We start from the raw sequence: 14,218 nt of genomic DNA, 5'->3' as shown, positions 1-14,218 counted from the left end.
TAGGATGAGAGTAACAGAGATCAGTAGTAGTAGAAGTGACTTGGTGGAGTCAAGGCAGTTCTTGAGGAAAGTACGGATAGATGTGGAAGGTAGTATGGGCCCGTACTACTGAAAGCAGAGGATCCGTACTCGAATCAAAGAAGGCCGAGACAAGACCAGGAAGCTAGTAGTAGTATCAATGATCCCTTGAGATATTTCAGTTTTCTGATGTCGTTGTGATGTGTTTCAGCATGGTGGTTTTGCGTTCGAGACCAGCAGCCGGCAGTGGAGGTGCCGGGGAGGGATCAGGTTCAGGCTCGGGGGACGAGCGTATGGATGAGCAGACCAGAGAGTTTCTCTCTTCAGAGATTACTCGTATCATTGTAGAGCAGACTCCTGTGATCTTCGGTTCGATCAAGGAGGGTATCCTAGAGCTGATGGACGAGAGATTGGGCACCTTCCGTGCCGAGGTGGCGGCCATGATGGGGTCGCGCACCCTTACATTCAGGGAGTTCAGGGCATGTGGAGCTCCGGACTATCATGGGGCGCGGGACCCCATAGCGAGTACTAGATGGTTGGCGGATGTGGCCAACGCATTCCACACTAGCCGGTGTCCCGAGGGGGACAAGGTCAGATTGGCGTCCTGTCTTCTGAAGGACAGGGCACGGGATTGGTGGGAGGAGGTCGGACATACTATGGGAGATGATGCAGCATTGGATGCCATGACCTGGGCTGATTTCTCTACCAGGTTCAGGGCTGAGTTTGCACCAGTTATTGAGGTGCAGCAGTTAGCCAGAGAGTTTCAGGACCTCACCCAGACTACGGAGACCGTGGCGGAGATCACCGCCAAGTTCAGGGAGAGGGCTCTTCTTGTTCCTCAGTATGCAGCCGATGAGGAGATGAAGAAGGCCCGTTATCATGAGATGTTGCGGAGCGATATCCGCCAGTTTGTGAGCCGGTCCAGTTGTAAAACGCTGGACGACATGATTGCTAGGGCTCGAGAGAGGGAGATTGATCTCGAGATGGAGAAGAAGAGGAAACCGGAGGCGGTTTCGGGTTCAGGAGGTTCGGGCAAAAAGCCCAAGGTTTCAGATCACAGGTCCAGGTCTCAGCCGAGCCACAGCCGATGTGGCAGGTGTGGGAAGATGCACGATGGGGTGTGCAAGGCAGGGAGTTCCGGCTGTTTTAAGTGCGGTCGGACTGGGCATTTGAGCAGGGATTGTACGGCCCCTGCTACTGCTGTTGCAGCATCAGATCTGATTTGCTTTCAGTGCAATCAGAGGGGACATAAAAAGTCCCAGTGTCCGAGTTTAGCTGCAGTAGGGAAGGTGGTTGCACCTGCCCCTGGTACCTTGAGGATTACAGATGGCCGGCAGGGCCGAGCTGAGGCGCCAGTGGCAAAGAGTAGAGCGTTTCAGATGACAGCAGAGGAGGCGCGAGCGACTCCTGATCTGGTGACGGGTATGTATCTTCCCTTCATCTCTTTATTTTATTGATCGATTATTGCTTATGATTGTATGTTTTATATAGGGTCTTTCTCTGTGAACGGCATTTCTGCTATGGTATTATTCGATTCGGGGGCTACCCGATCATTCGTATCGCTTGCGCTTAGCAAGAGATTTAGCAGAGCTCCAGGGGAGCTGGATTGTCCATTAGAGGTTGAGATAGCAGATGACAGGACCGTGAGGGTCGGCAGAGTGCATAGGGGGTGTTCTCTTCATTTGTTTGATGAGCAGTTCTCAGTGGACCTGGTTCCTATTCCCCTGCGAGGGAATAAGGTTATTATGGGCATGGATTGGCTAAGCCCCAATGGGGCGGTGATTGATTGTGAGCTTCAGCTAGTGAGGGTCCGCACTCCCAGTGGGGGAGAGTTAGTGAGTCAGGGCGAGAGGCCACAGCGCGGACCGACCTTTTGTTCCGCCGCAAGGGCGAGGCGCTATGTTCAGCAGGGTTGCGCCGGTTATGTAGCTTACGTCTTGGATGCCCGGGAGAAGGGCAAGACGACAGTTGATGATGTTCCGATTGTGCGAGACTTCTCGGATGTATTTCCCGAGGATTTACCGGGAATACCTCCCGAGAGGCAGGTTGAGTTTAGGATCGACCTGATTCCTAGTGCGGCTCCTATAGCCAAGGCACCGTATCGCCTAGCTCCCCCTGAGATGCAGGAGTTGTCTACGCAGCTGCAGGAGCTGTTAGACAAGGGTTTCATTCGGCCGAGCAGTTCGCCTTGGAGAGCGCCGATCCTGTTTGTGAGGAAGAAGGATGGGTCGCATCGTATGTGTATAGATTATCGGGAGTTGAATAAGGTAACGGTGAAGAACCGTTACCCACTTCCGAGGATAGATGATTTGTTTGATCAGCTTCAGGGAGCATCTTGGTTCTCCAAGATCGACCTACGCTCCGGTTATCATCAGATGCGGGTTAGAGATGAGGATGTACAGAAGACTGCTTTCAGGACCAGGTATGGTCATTATGAGTTTGTGGTGATGCCATTTGGGCTCACCAATGCCCCAGTCGCGTTCATGGATCTCATGAATCGCGTGTGTAGGCCGATGCTGGATCGGTCGGTGATAGTATTCATAGATGATATCTTGGTGTATTCCAAGACGCAGGAGCAGCACGAGGAGCACCTGCGGGAGGTGCTGGAGGTTTTGAGGAGGGAGAGACTTTTCGCAAAGTTCTCCAAATATGAGTTCTGGTTGCGCGAGGTGCAGTTCCTTGGTCACCTCGTCAACCAGAAGGGTATTTTGATAGATCCGGCCAAGATAGAGGCCGTGATGCAGTGGGAGGTCCCGAAGTCTCCAACTGAGATTCGGAGCTTCCTAGGGTTGGCAGGGTATTATCGGAGATTTATTCAGGATTTCTCCAAGATAGTCGTGCCGCTCACCCGACTGACCAAGAAGTCGGTGGTATTTCGTTGGGGGCCTGAGCAGCAGGCAGCGTTCGAGACCCTCAGACAGAGATTGTGCGAGGCTCCGATCCTTACCTTGCCAGAGGGAGTAGAGGACTTCGTAGTCTACTGTGATGCCTCGATCACAGGTATGGGAGCAGTATTGATGCAGCGAGGCCATGTGATAGCTTACGCCTCGAGACAGTTGAAGCCTCACGAGGCTAACTATCCTACCCATGATTTAGAGCTGGGGGCGGTTGTGTTTGCCCTCAAGATTTGGAGGCATTATCTTTATGGGGTCCGTTGTACTATTTACACGGATCACAAGAGTTTGAGGTACCTCATGGATCAGCCGAGTCTAAACATGAGGCAGAGGAGATGGTTGGATGTGCTAAAGGATTATGATTGTGAGATCCTTTACCATCCAGGGAAGGCCAACGTTGTGGCCGACGCCCTAAGTCGAAAAGTGTCGGCAGCCCCTATCATAGATTTGTGTTTGAGGATCACAGTGATTACTCCGTTGTTGGAACGGATCAGGGAGGCTCAGGTCGAGGGCCTCAAGGAGGAGAGGCAGAAGTGTGAGAGGATAGTGGGTCGAGCATCTTCGTTTGATTATGACAGTCGGGGATTGCTGACACTTCATGGGAGAGTGTGGGTACCGTACTGGGGAGGAGTACAGCAGGTGTTGATGGATGAGGCTCATAAGTCTCGATTTTCTATCCACCCAGGGGCGACGAAGATGTATAGAGATCTTCGACCCGATTATTGGTGGCCCTGCATGAAGCGGGATGTCGCTTGGTATGTTGAGAGGTGCCTGACCTGCAGGAAGGTCAAGGCGGAGCACCAGAGGCCTCACGGCAAGATGCAACCGTTAGACATTCCCGTGTGGAAATGGGAGGACATCACCATGGATTTTGTCACCAAGCTTCCCAGGACCGCACGAGGAGTGGATTCGATATGGGTAGTAGTGGATCGGTTGACGAAGAGTGCTCATTTTATCCCGATCCAGGAGAGTATATCGGCAGAAAAGTTAGCTGATATTTTTGTGCGCGAGATCGTGGCACGTCATGGAGTGCCGGTATCGGTGGTGTCAGACCGAGATGTCCGTTTTACATCCAGATTCTGGAAGCGGTTCCACGACGAGATGGGTACTCGTCTTCATTTCAGCACCGCTTTCCACCCTCAGACGGACGGGCAGAGTGAGAGGATAATTCAGACTCTCGAGGACATGCTCAGGGCATGTGTTCTAGACTTCGGTGGCAGTTGGGATACGTACCTTCCGTTAGCGGAATTTTCGTATAACAACAGTTATCATGCGAGCATTGATCGACCTCCCTTTGAGATGCTTTATGGGAGGAAGTGCAGGACCCCGATTTGTTGGGGCGAGGTAGGTCAGCGAGTCATTGGAAGCACAGAGGTGGTGCTCAAGACGACCGAGTTAATCCAGCAGGTCCGTAGTAGACTGCGGACTGCGCAGAGTCGGCAGAAGAGTTACGCCGATAGGAGGCGTTCAGACTTGGAGTTCCGGGTGGGTGATATGGTCCTTCTAAAGGTCTCACCTTGGAAGGGTGTTATCAGGTTCCGGAAGAGGGGCAAGTTGGGTCCCAGGTTTATTGGTCCTTTCAGGGTTTTGGCCCGGGTGGGTCGGGTTGCTTATCGGTTAGATCTTCCTGAGGAGCTTAGTCAGATCCACAACACTTTCCATGTGTCTCAGTTGAGGAAGTGTTTGGTGGATGAGTCAGCAGTCGTTCCCCTAGAGGATATTCAGGTTGATAGCAGCCTGAATTATATTGAGAGACCGGTCGCGATTCTGGATCGGAAGACAAAGACCTTGAGGAACAAGGAAATTCGGTTAGTGAAGGTGCAGTGGCAGCACCGGAAGGGGTCTGAGTGGACGTAGGAGGCTGAGGAGGAGATGAGAGAGCACTACCCGGAGTTATTTGCAGATTCAGCCGTAGCAGACTTCGAGGACGAAGTCTGAGCCAAGTGGGGGAGAATTGTAACGACCCGTCTCCGGTATGATGATTCCATAGTATTTATTTAGAAGTTTTCAATTGGGACTCGGCGAGTTCATAGCCTGACTCGCCGAGTAGGGACGGGATTTTCGAGCACGTGTTAGTCGGCGACTCGGCGAGTCCATATTCGGGACTCGGCGAGTCTGCCTGCCTGGAAGAAACCCTAAATCCCCGGGTTGCTCACTATTTAAGCCACCTTATAGCCCCCATTCTCGCCTCCTTCACCCTCAGAAAGCTGTGAGAAAACCCTAATCCATCCTTGAGTGATTTAAGTGTTCTTGTGTTAAATTTTTGAAGGCTTGAAGAAGGAAAAGAAGAAAGGAGCAAGGAGAAGAGTTGTAGAGCAAAGATTCAAGGGCAAATCAGAGTTCTTTGAGGTATTCTTCGGATTTCCCCCTGTTTTATGCTTTAAACCTCCATTAAAACTCTTCTAGATCTAGTTTGATGCTTTTCTCAAGCCTTATGATTGTATGGATACCCTATTATGTCGAGATATCCTTAGATCTGTTCATTTAGGAGTTGTAGAGCCCAGACTATTGCCTTTTTGAAGTTACCTTGCATGAAAACCCTAGATCTAGCATTTATTATGCTTTTTGAGCCATTTTAGCTTCATGGATGCATATGGGCACGTAAAGATGGAATCTTTACGTGCTAATCGAGTTAAGGGAGTCCAAATCTATTAGTTTTATACACTGGATTCAAGCAGAATCGAGTTTTGAGTTGCTGCATGCAAGCGACTCGGCGAGTCGGAAGAACGACTCGGCGAGTCGAGTCGCGAGTCCCCGTTTTTCCCCTTTTGAGTGATGACGAGTGGAAGCCTGTGAGTAGTAGAGTGGACTCAGTGAGTCGGAGAGCAGACTCAGTAATGGAGGGACTCGGCGAGTTGTTCATACAACTCGGCGAGTCCAAGGCAATCTTCTTAAGCTCAAGAACAACTCGTCGAGTTGTTCATATGACTCGGCGAGTCAGATGAAGATTTTCTGAGTTCTTGGATAGAGAGAGTACTCGTCGAGTCGATGCCATACTCGACGAGTAGCCACGAGTGGGGTTGTGAAATGAGATTAGAGACTCGGCGAGTTGGTGGCCCAACTCGGCGAGTCAGGTCAACCGTAGGTTGACTTTGACCGGGAGAGTTGACTTTGACCAAGGGTAAAAGAGTCATTTTACCCCAGTGTAGTGTTTAGTATTTGATTGAGTGTGTTTATGGCCTTGTAGCCGGGGAGATACCGGAGCAGCAGCAGTTAGCTTCCAGAGCCATTCACACAGCAGCCAGTTCACGAGGTGAGTGTTCCTTCCAGTAGTAACGGGTCTAAGGCCACAATGTCGGCCCGTTTAGCTAGCAGTCAGCTTCGGACCTCGGTCCGATGTAGTAGTTAGTATGTTTGATACCTTCGTGGTTCAGACAGGGTTATGTGTTTATGCTAGATGATATGTTTATGCTATGTTCAGTCAGCTTCGGACTTCGATCCGATGTAGGGGACAAGGTCCCAGTCAGCTTCGGACTTCGGTCCGATGTCAGCTTCGGACTCGGGTCCGATGTAGGGGACGTAGGTCCCAGTCAGCTTCGGACTTCGGTCCGATGTCTCAGTCAGCTTCGGACTTCAGTCCGATGTCCTAGTCAGCTTCGGACTCGGTTCGATGTAGGGGACGAAGGTCCCAGTCAGCTTCGGACTTCGGTCCGATGTTTCATCCAGCTTCGGACTTCGGTCAGATGTAGGGGGGCAAGGCCCCGGTTAGCCGGACTTCGGTCCGATGCAGTGGGAAAGGCCCAGTATGTGCTTTATATGTTATTGTGTGGTATGTGGTAGTTTGGGGAAGCTCACTAAGCTTCGTGCTTACAGTTTCAGTTTTGGTTTCAGGTACTTCCGCAAGCAGAGGGAAGGGCTCGGGATGATGGTATCGCACACACCACAGCCACAGTTTTTATCCTGGGAGTTGATCAGTTATCTTATATATGTTTTGATACAGTCATGTCACCGTTTTCTCATTTGTATTTTAGTATGGTTTTGAGATTTGCAACGCATGGTTTTATTATGATATACTCCGTTTTATGATTATGGTTATATTAAAAATGAAATTTTCGGATCGTATTTTTGGGTCGTTTCAAAGTCCACGGGGGCGGTGTTTGCCGCTGGTAACATTGTCCGCATATAGTCTAAGTGATGAAATTATTTCATATATAAACCCGGTAAAAGTCATCAAAAAATGATCAATTATGCAAGATACCAATAAACTGAAATGATCTTTAGCAAGAAAAATATTACCCTTTTAAGGATCAACGTAGTATTATTATGCACTTCAAGTCTTCAACGATGTTTTAGAAAAATATTACACCTGTTAGTATTAAACTAGTATTATTATGCACTTCAATGATGTTTCGGATCCTAAACTATTCATTAATCTACAGATTGGTATTTGTATCAATACCCAAACCTACATCAACATAATGTGGATGTTACGAATTATAATTTTATTTTCATCACCTTATAATCCAGACTTCTAAGTTTACTCCACAAGTATTGACTTATTGTGGCTAGAGGATTTAGAAGCTAAGAATATTTGTTTATAATTAATAATGACAATATACAATTCCAAATAAAACCTGATAATCGAAAACAATCAAGTTGAATTACTTTACAGTTTACTGCATTCGGGGCAAGGGAAATGGCCTCTAGCTCCACATTTGTTGCATGACAAAGAACTCGTCTTTGACTTAACTTCATCTGAAGTGATTAAGCTAAATACGCCATCTTGTCTGAGTGATCCAGAACCTTTGCAATTTGAGCATGCAATCAACCTTAGATCACCACATCTCTTGCACATGCCTAATGAGCTACGTATTCCAAGAAATATCATCAGAAAAGCTTGCTTATGATATATCATTAACACAGTCAAACTGGTAAAATAAATAAATGAATAAAAGATAGATAAATAGAAAACAAGTTACTTAGAACTTAGAAGGCGTCGATCTAGAAATATTGGGTGTTTTATTCTTCGGTCTTTCCTATTTACCCAATTACCCCATAAATCATAATCCAAAATTTTCTCTTCTAATGTGTGAGCTGACAATTTCATTGTTCCAACTTTATTATACTGTAATCCAAGAATTTTCTTCTATTATCTAATATGAAAGAAATGGAAAAAAAAACCCATAAATAAGATTCAAAATTGCATCACATGATTATGAATGCATCGAACTAGAAGAAAATTTGGGAATTTCTTTCTTTCCACATTAACCCTACAATAACATTCAAATATCTGCGATGAAATTAATCAAGAAAAAACATAAGAAAGGTGCAAGATTACTTCCAAATATGATGGATGCAACTAAACAGTTGAATCTAGAGAGATAAAAACAAAACAATAAGGGATTACCTGCGTTGAGAAGCAGAGATGAAAGAATCGATCTTAGGGGCGGAAATTGTGGCGCAAAGGAGAAGAGCACCAACTCCATAGCCGGCTACTTCACTTGCTGTTATGTGTTCCAGCATGATTTTGTTTCGTGCTTCCTTTTCTAATTCCAAAAATAGCAGCAAAATGGTATAAGATTATACTCGCCTTATCGCTACTGTGAACTGAAATAGGCATCGAGGATGGAAGTGAATTTATAAAGTGCTAAAGACACCCCCGGACTTTCATAAGTTTACTGGAAAAGTCCCTGAGCTATTATATACTCAATTGGAAAAATCCCCATGTTTTGGTTTGAATTAATCAAAACTCTAATGAAATGAAGCACCACAAAATAGGATCAGCCTCAGCCTGATGCGGTTTTTTAAAACCGTAATATCAGCTTCTTGATTTCCAAAACCAAAATTATATCAACCCAATCGGTTGTGATTTTTTGGTTTACGGTTTTAACCAATATAGGTCGGTTTTTTTAAACCCAACCACAACTATAAAAATTTATACTGAAAAAGAAGTTTTAGTCTCCCAAATTAATATGAAGTCTAAATCTTAAGGTTTGTAAGTCGTTATTGCTATTTTATTGATGAAAAAACTAAGGGTGTGTTTGGTTATGGAAACTGTTTTCATTTTTTATGAAAATATTTTCAGAAAATATGGTTGAGTTTTCATTTTCAATTTTCAATGAAAACGCGTTTGGTTGGAACGGTAGAGTTTTCATTTTCCATCTTAGAAATTTGGAAAACTTTAGAAAATTGTAAAAATCACTTTTCTAATTTACATACAATTTGGAAAACCGAAAATTTTCATTTTCTTAGAAAACTTTGGAAAACTGAACCAACCAAACGCGTTTACAAAATTTCTGTTTTTCTTGGAAAATTTTCCTAGAAAACTTGAAAATTTTCCACAACCAAACGCACCCTAAATTTTTTTATATCCGTCAATCAATGTAGTGATAGATGTAATATAATAAAAAAGTTTACAAATGTATCAAATGAAATGTGGTGTATAAGTTTGCAAATTGATCAATACATTTATTAGGGATGTGCGTTTGGAACCCGGACCAGACCGCCCCGAATTAGGACCGAATAAGTTATTTGGGTCGGTTCTCGGGTATCTGTTTTTGCTCAATTCGGGTTTCGGGTTTTTCGGTCCGGGTTACCAAACTAAAGGTTTAATCGGGCCAAAAAAACCGACCCGAAAAATGAATAGTCACTTGAACCGAATAACCCGAATAAACTGAAATGACCCGAATAATCCAAATAAACCGAAATGACTCGAATAACCCAAATAAGAAAATTTTATCTTTAGTTTAAGAAAAAAAATATTAAATTAATATTTTTTTTCTTAAACTAAATATACAATTTCCTTATTTTGGTTATTCGGGTTATTCAGTTCAAAAACTTAGTGTAAATGTTTATTTGGGTTATTTCGGTCCTTTCGGGTTTACCCGAACCGAAACCCGTATTACCCGAACCGAACCAGTCTCATATTAATATAATTGATCCGGGTTTCGATTCCCACTTTTAGTCTAATTCGGGTTTCGGGTTATTCGGGTTCGGGTCGGTTCCAGCCCAAAGCACATCCTTAACATTTATAACCAAAGAGAAATAAGGATTTTTAGTACCCCTAACGTGGGATGAGTAAACCACAACAACTAAAAATCAAATAAAATAAGCTAAAGGGATTGAAACTTCATATCTCAAATTCATATGTTCACCACCTTAATGAACTCATTGTTTTGTTAATTAAGTCATTGTTAGAAAATTATGTAAATTTAGTGGGTGTTTGGGATAGCTTTTTAGTTTTTTAAAAAACTAATAAGTTAAAAAAGTGTTTGTCTATTTAAAAAGCGTTTTTTAAAACAACTTTTTGGTTAGGAAAAAGTAAAGCTTTCAAAAAGCTGAAAAATCCTAATTTTTTAGCTTTTTAACCATTTTACCCTTGAAAAAGCAGCTTTTCGTATCCAAACACTTTTTAAAACCAGTGTTTCCTAAAAGCCATAAGTTAATAAGCACTTTTCTTAAAAATCATTTTTGACATAAAAAAGCTAACTCAAACATACTTATAATATCTATAAACTAAATATATTTATAAGCAATTTATACAAGTTAGCGTGGTTAGGTTTTTTGTGGTTTCCTAATTCCTAAAATTGAAACCGAATCGAATATTTTGATTTAAAAAAAAAGAGAGAACAAACCCATGGGTTTTATGAATGTTTATATTTCTTTATTTTTTACGTTTTTTTTTAGTTTTACGATTCGATTCTTCTCACTCTTACTATAAAGGAGAAAATTAAATAGCATTTGCTCCAATAAATATGATTTTGGTGTTCGGTTTTTATTACATGGACAAATAATGTTATGTTTTAAAATTTTGATATTATTAAAAAATGAAATTTCTAAAAAATGACTAAATAAGTCGCTTTCGGTAATTATTTATCAAGAAATAACTAAGAAATTCATAGTTTTTTTATTATACCCACATGGCCACACATTTCAAAGTTGACTTAGGGTTAGTTTGATAGTTGTTGATTGAATTAGATCTGACTGAGTCAGAGGCCGACCGAGTCACAAACTCTGACCGAGTCTAGCTCTGACTAAAACTTGGATGTTTAATTATACATCTGACTGACAATCTGAATGATGAAAACGATCATATTACCCTTTTGTTCTATTACCCCAATATACTTTCAAACATCTACCTAATTACAGCAATTTAGTCATCAAACTTCAACATCTAAAGATCTGACCAAAAAAGAAGACGAAAAGTTCATTGGTATATTCTATGCCTTTTACTAAGCAAAAGTTTTTAAACAAATATTTAAACACAATATCCATAAACAGAAACAAAAATTACAACTCTAACTATAATAAGTTATAAGAGTACAATATTTCATTTCTGGACTTTCTTGATTCAATATCGACATTACTTCTCGAACCCCCTTCTACACATTCAAGTGAACGATGCTCCAACACATTAATCCCTGTGTCAACCAGGACACTACAATACTCAACAATTTGCATATGCCTTCCATGAAAAATCTCTAGTTGCCACACCTTCAATTCATCAGTGATAACTTTGATATTCTCATTCTTTTCAGCAATACAAGTTGAATCCCAATTCAACAATTGGCATTTCCCCCCTTTATTCTTATATATGAATTCTTCTAATTGCAGAATCCGGATTGTTTAGGCACACAAAGTTGTTTTCCATGAATTCATTTGAATGCTACCCTTTTGGAACTATAGCACCTATGACAAACAATGAAGACAAAGCACTAACCCGATGTATGAATGTAGTGAGTCACGAAATGATGAAGAGATTCAGAGGATGCACATGAGGAATTCAAAGGATGCATGCGTAAATAGGATTTTCAAAGCGTGTAAGTTGATATATATATATATATATATATATATATATATATATATATATATATATATATATATATATATATATGGAAAAGTTCAATAGAGAACCATAATTATTGGTTCTTCAAGGAACCAAAACTTTTTTTCAATTTCTAGAACTTATTCTTTATCGGAAAAAAAAAATCTAAAAATATCCAAATTCATATATTAACATCGTGAATGTGAAAAATATTTTTTGGAATCACCGTGTGAATCCGGATTCATGTTGTGAATTTTCAAAGATTCACATTGTGAATTTGACGTAAAAAAAATCGAATTTTATATCATTTGAAAAAGGATAAAAAGTTATGGATTTTTGTATTTTTAGTTTTTTTTGTTTTTGATAAAAATAAGTTCTAAAAGTTGAAAAGAAGATTGGTTTCTTGGTTAATTGTGGTTCTCTATTGAACCTCACTATATATATATATATATATATATATATATATATATATATATATATATATATATATATATATATATATATATATATATATAGGGATAATGTCACTGTAGCACATGGAACTTTTAACATTTGGCTAATTTGGTCCTTAAAGTTTTTTTTGGTACATTAGACTATTAAACTCGTAACTGACCTTTTAATTACACCATTTTAGAAGGTTTCCCGGTTACAATGCTTATGTGGCACGTTGATGTGTCCAATAAGCTTACGTGGTCCAGTTGTCGATACAGGCTTATTAATTGAAACCCTCATTCGGACCTCCTTTCAATATTTACTTACCCTTCTCTGAAAAGTCAAAGACTTCTCCCTCCCCGACTATTTCCATCCTGAGGAAGAATGTCTTCGAGCTCATCGACGTCAAGGAATCAGCTACAAGTCACTCATGTTCAGTCGCAAGAAGGGGTAAAGGTTTGTGATTGTGTCGTTCCAGCTAAAGAACGAACCTGTTGGAAGATAACAAACCCTGGGAGGCGATTCTGGAATTGTCAAAACAGTATGGTAGGTCCCGATTCTCTTGATTTTGATAAGTTAGTATTTTATGGTTTGATGTGTTGTTTCTTTCTGTAAAGACGATAATGGTGTATCTGTATTTTGTTTCATCTGTTAAAAACCTAATTTTATTTCCTTTCTTGACGATCACTGTGAATAAAACCCATTTCGCTCGTACATTAAAGGTAGTTGATTTGTGATTGTCAGTCAAACCCTAATTTTATTGGCTTTTTATAGACTAGGTTGAGGAAATGTAGCTTCTTTGAATGGAAAGATGAAGAACAGGCAGACGGGTACTACAAAAACTTGCTATATTCTCTGAAGCAGAAACTGGATGCCAAAGATGAAATGTTTGAGATGAACAATTTGAGGAGAAGGATTGTTGAAGTGGAGTTTCTGCTGTCACAGGAGCAGTATAAGGTGGCAAAGAGTGAGAAAGAAGTTCATGATGCAAGGAAGGCAATAGGCAGGTACATGATGATAGTTGCCCTGTTGTTTGCTTGCTTGGCCCTATGTGTTTTGAAGTTAGGGGGGTCAATGTAGTTAGTTTGGTTGGTTAGGGTAAGCTTTTGTTTTTTTGGGATCCCTTGTATTTTTTGTAAAGGCGGACTAGAAAGTCAGTTCCATAAGGGCATTTTGTATGTATTGAAGCTGGTTTTAGTTATAAGTTGGGGTTATCAACCTTAATGTGTTGATGTTGTAAGGTGGTAAGTCCCTAATGAAAGGGCATATGATAAGTAATGTAAAAAAATATTCAAAGTCCCAATTGTAGGGCATTTTGTATAATCAGATGATGTTTATCAAACATATGCATGGTCTATATTCCCAACAAATATATTTAATTAGGAAGTGGTCCATGTGGAAGTACACTATGTGTATGGGGACCATTTTAATAATGAAAAAATGGGACCTGTGAAGCCATTAAAAAACCAAATTCGGGGCCATATAAAACATCCCCATGCATGCACATTATTCCAATTTTTTCCATGCATAAATATTCAAAGCCAAATGTCATGATTTTACTTAAAATGGTAACATACTTTCATACTTCATGTCATATATAAATAAATGACCAACATACCTTTTTCTTGCATACATAAATAAATGACCAACATACCCTTTTCTGTCATACATACTTAAATGACCAAATTACCCTTTTCTTACATACATAAATGAATGACCAAATTACCCTTTTCTGTCATACATACTTACATGACCAAATTACCCTTTTCTTGCATACATAAATGAATTACCTACATACCCTTATCTGTCATCAATAAATAAATGACCAAATTACCCTTTTCTGTCATAAATACTTAAATGACCAGATTACCCTTTTTCTTTTATACATACTTAAATGACCAAAATACCCTTTAATGTCAAACATACTTAAATATAAATTACCAACATCTATTACATAAACTTTAAATATAAATTACCATCATCCTATTACATAAACTTTAAATCCAATTTACCATCATCCCATTACATAAACTTTAAACACAAATTACAATAAACACTAATCAATTACAAGAGCTTTTCCCTTCGAATTTCCTGGATCATCAACACCACC

General features: G+C 41.1%; 1 protein-coding gene across 1 annotated transcript; it reads right to left on the bottom strand.

Moving 5' to 3' along the window:
* Positions 1-7,425: 7,425 nt before the first annotated feature.
* Positions 7,426-8,452, bottom strand: LOC145087619 (chaperone). The gene is made up of 2 exons (XM_079025614.1): positions 8,260-8,452; positions 7,426-7,717 (listed from the first exon to the last, which is right to left on the bottom strand). The coding sequence occupies exons 1-2, from the start codon at positions 8,373-8,375 to the stop codon at positions 7,519-7,521; spliced, it is 315 nt and encodes a 104-aa protein (XP_078881740.1). The 5' UTR covers positions 8,376-8,452; the 3' UTR covers positions 7,426-7,518.
* Positions 8,453-14,218: the final 5,766 nt, after the last annotated feature.

Source organism: Lactuca serriola, chromosome 2 (assembly GCF_051521515.1).
Source record: "Lactuca serriola cultivar US96UC23 chromosome 2, Lser_US96UC23_V15, whole genome shotgun sequence".
NCBI lineage: Eukaryota > Viridiplantae > Streptophyta > Magnoliopsida > Asterales > Asteraceae > Lactuca > Lactuca serriola.
Note: the sequence above shows the minus strand (reverse complement) of the source record. Positions and strands in the feature narration are given on the sequence as shown.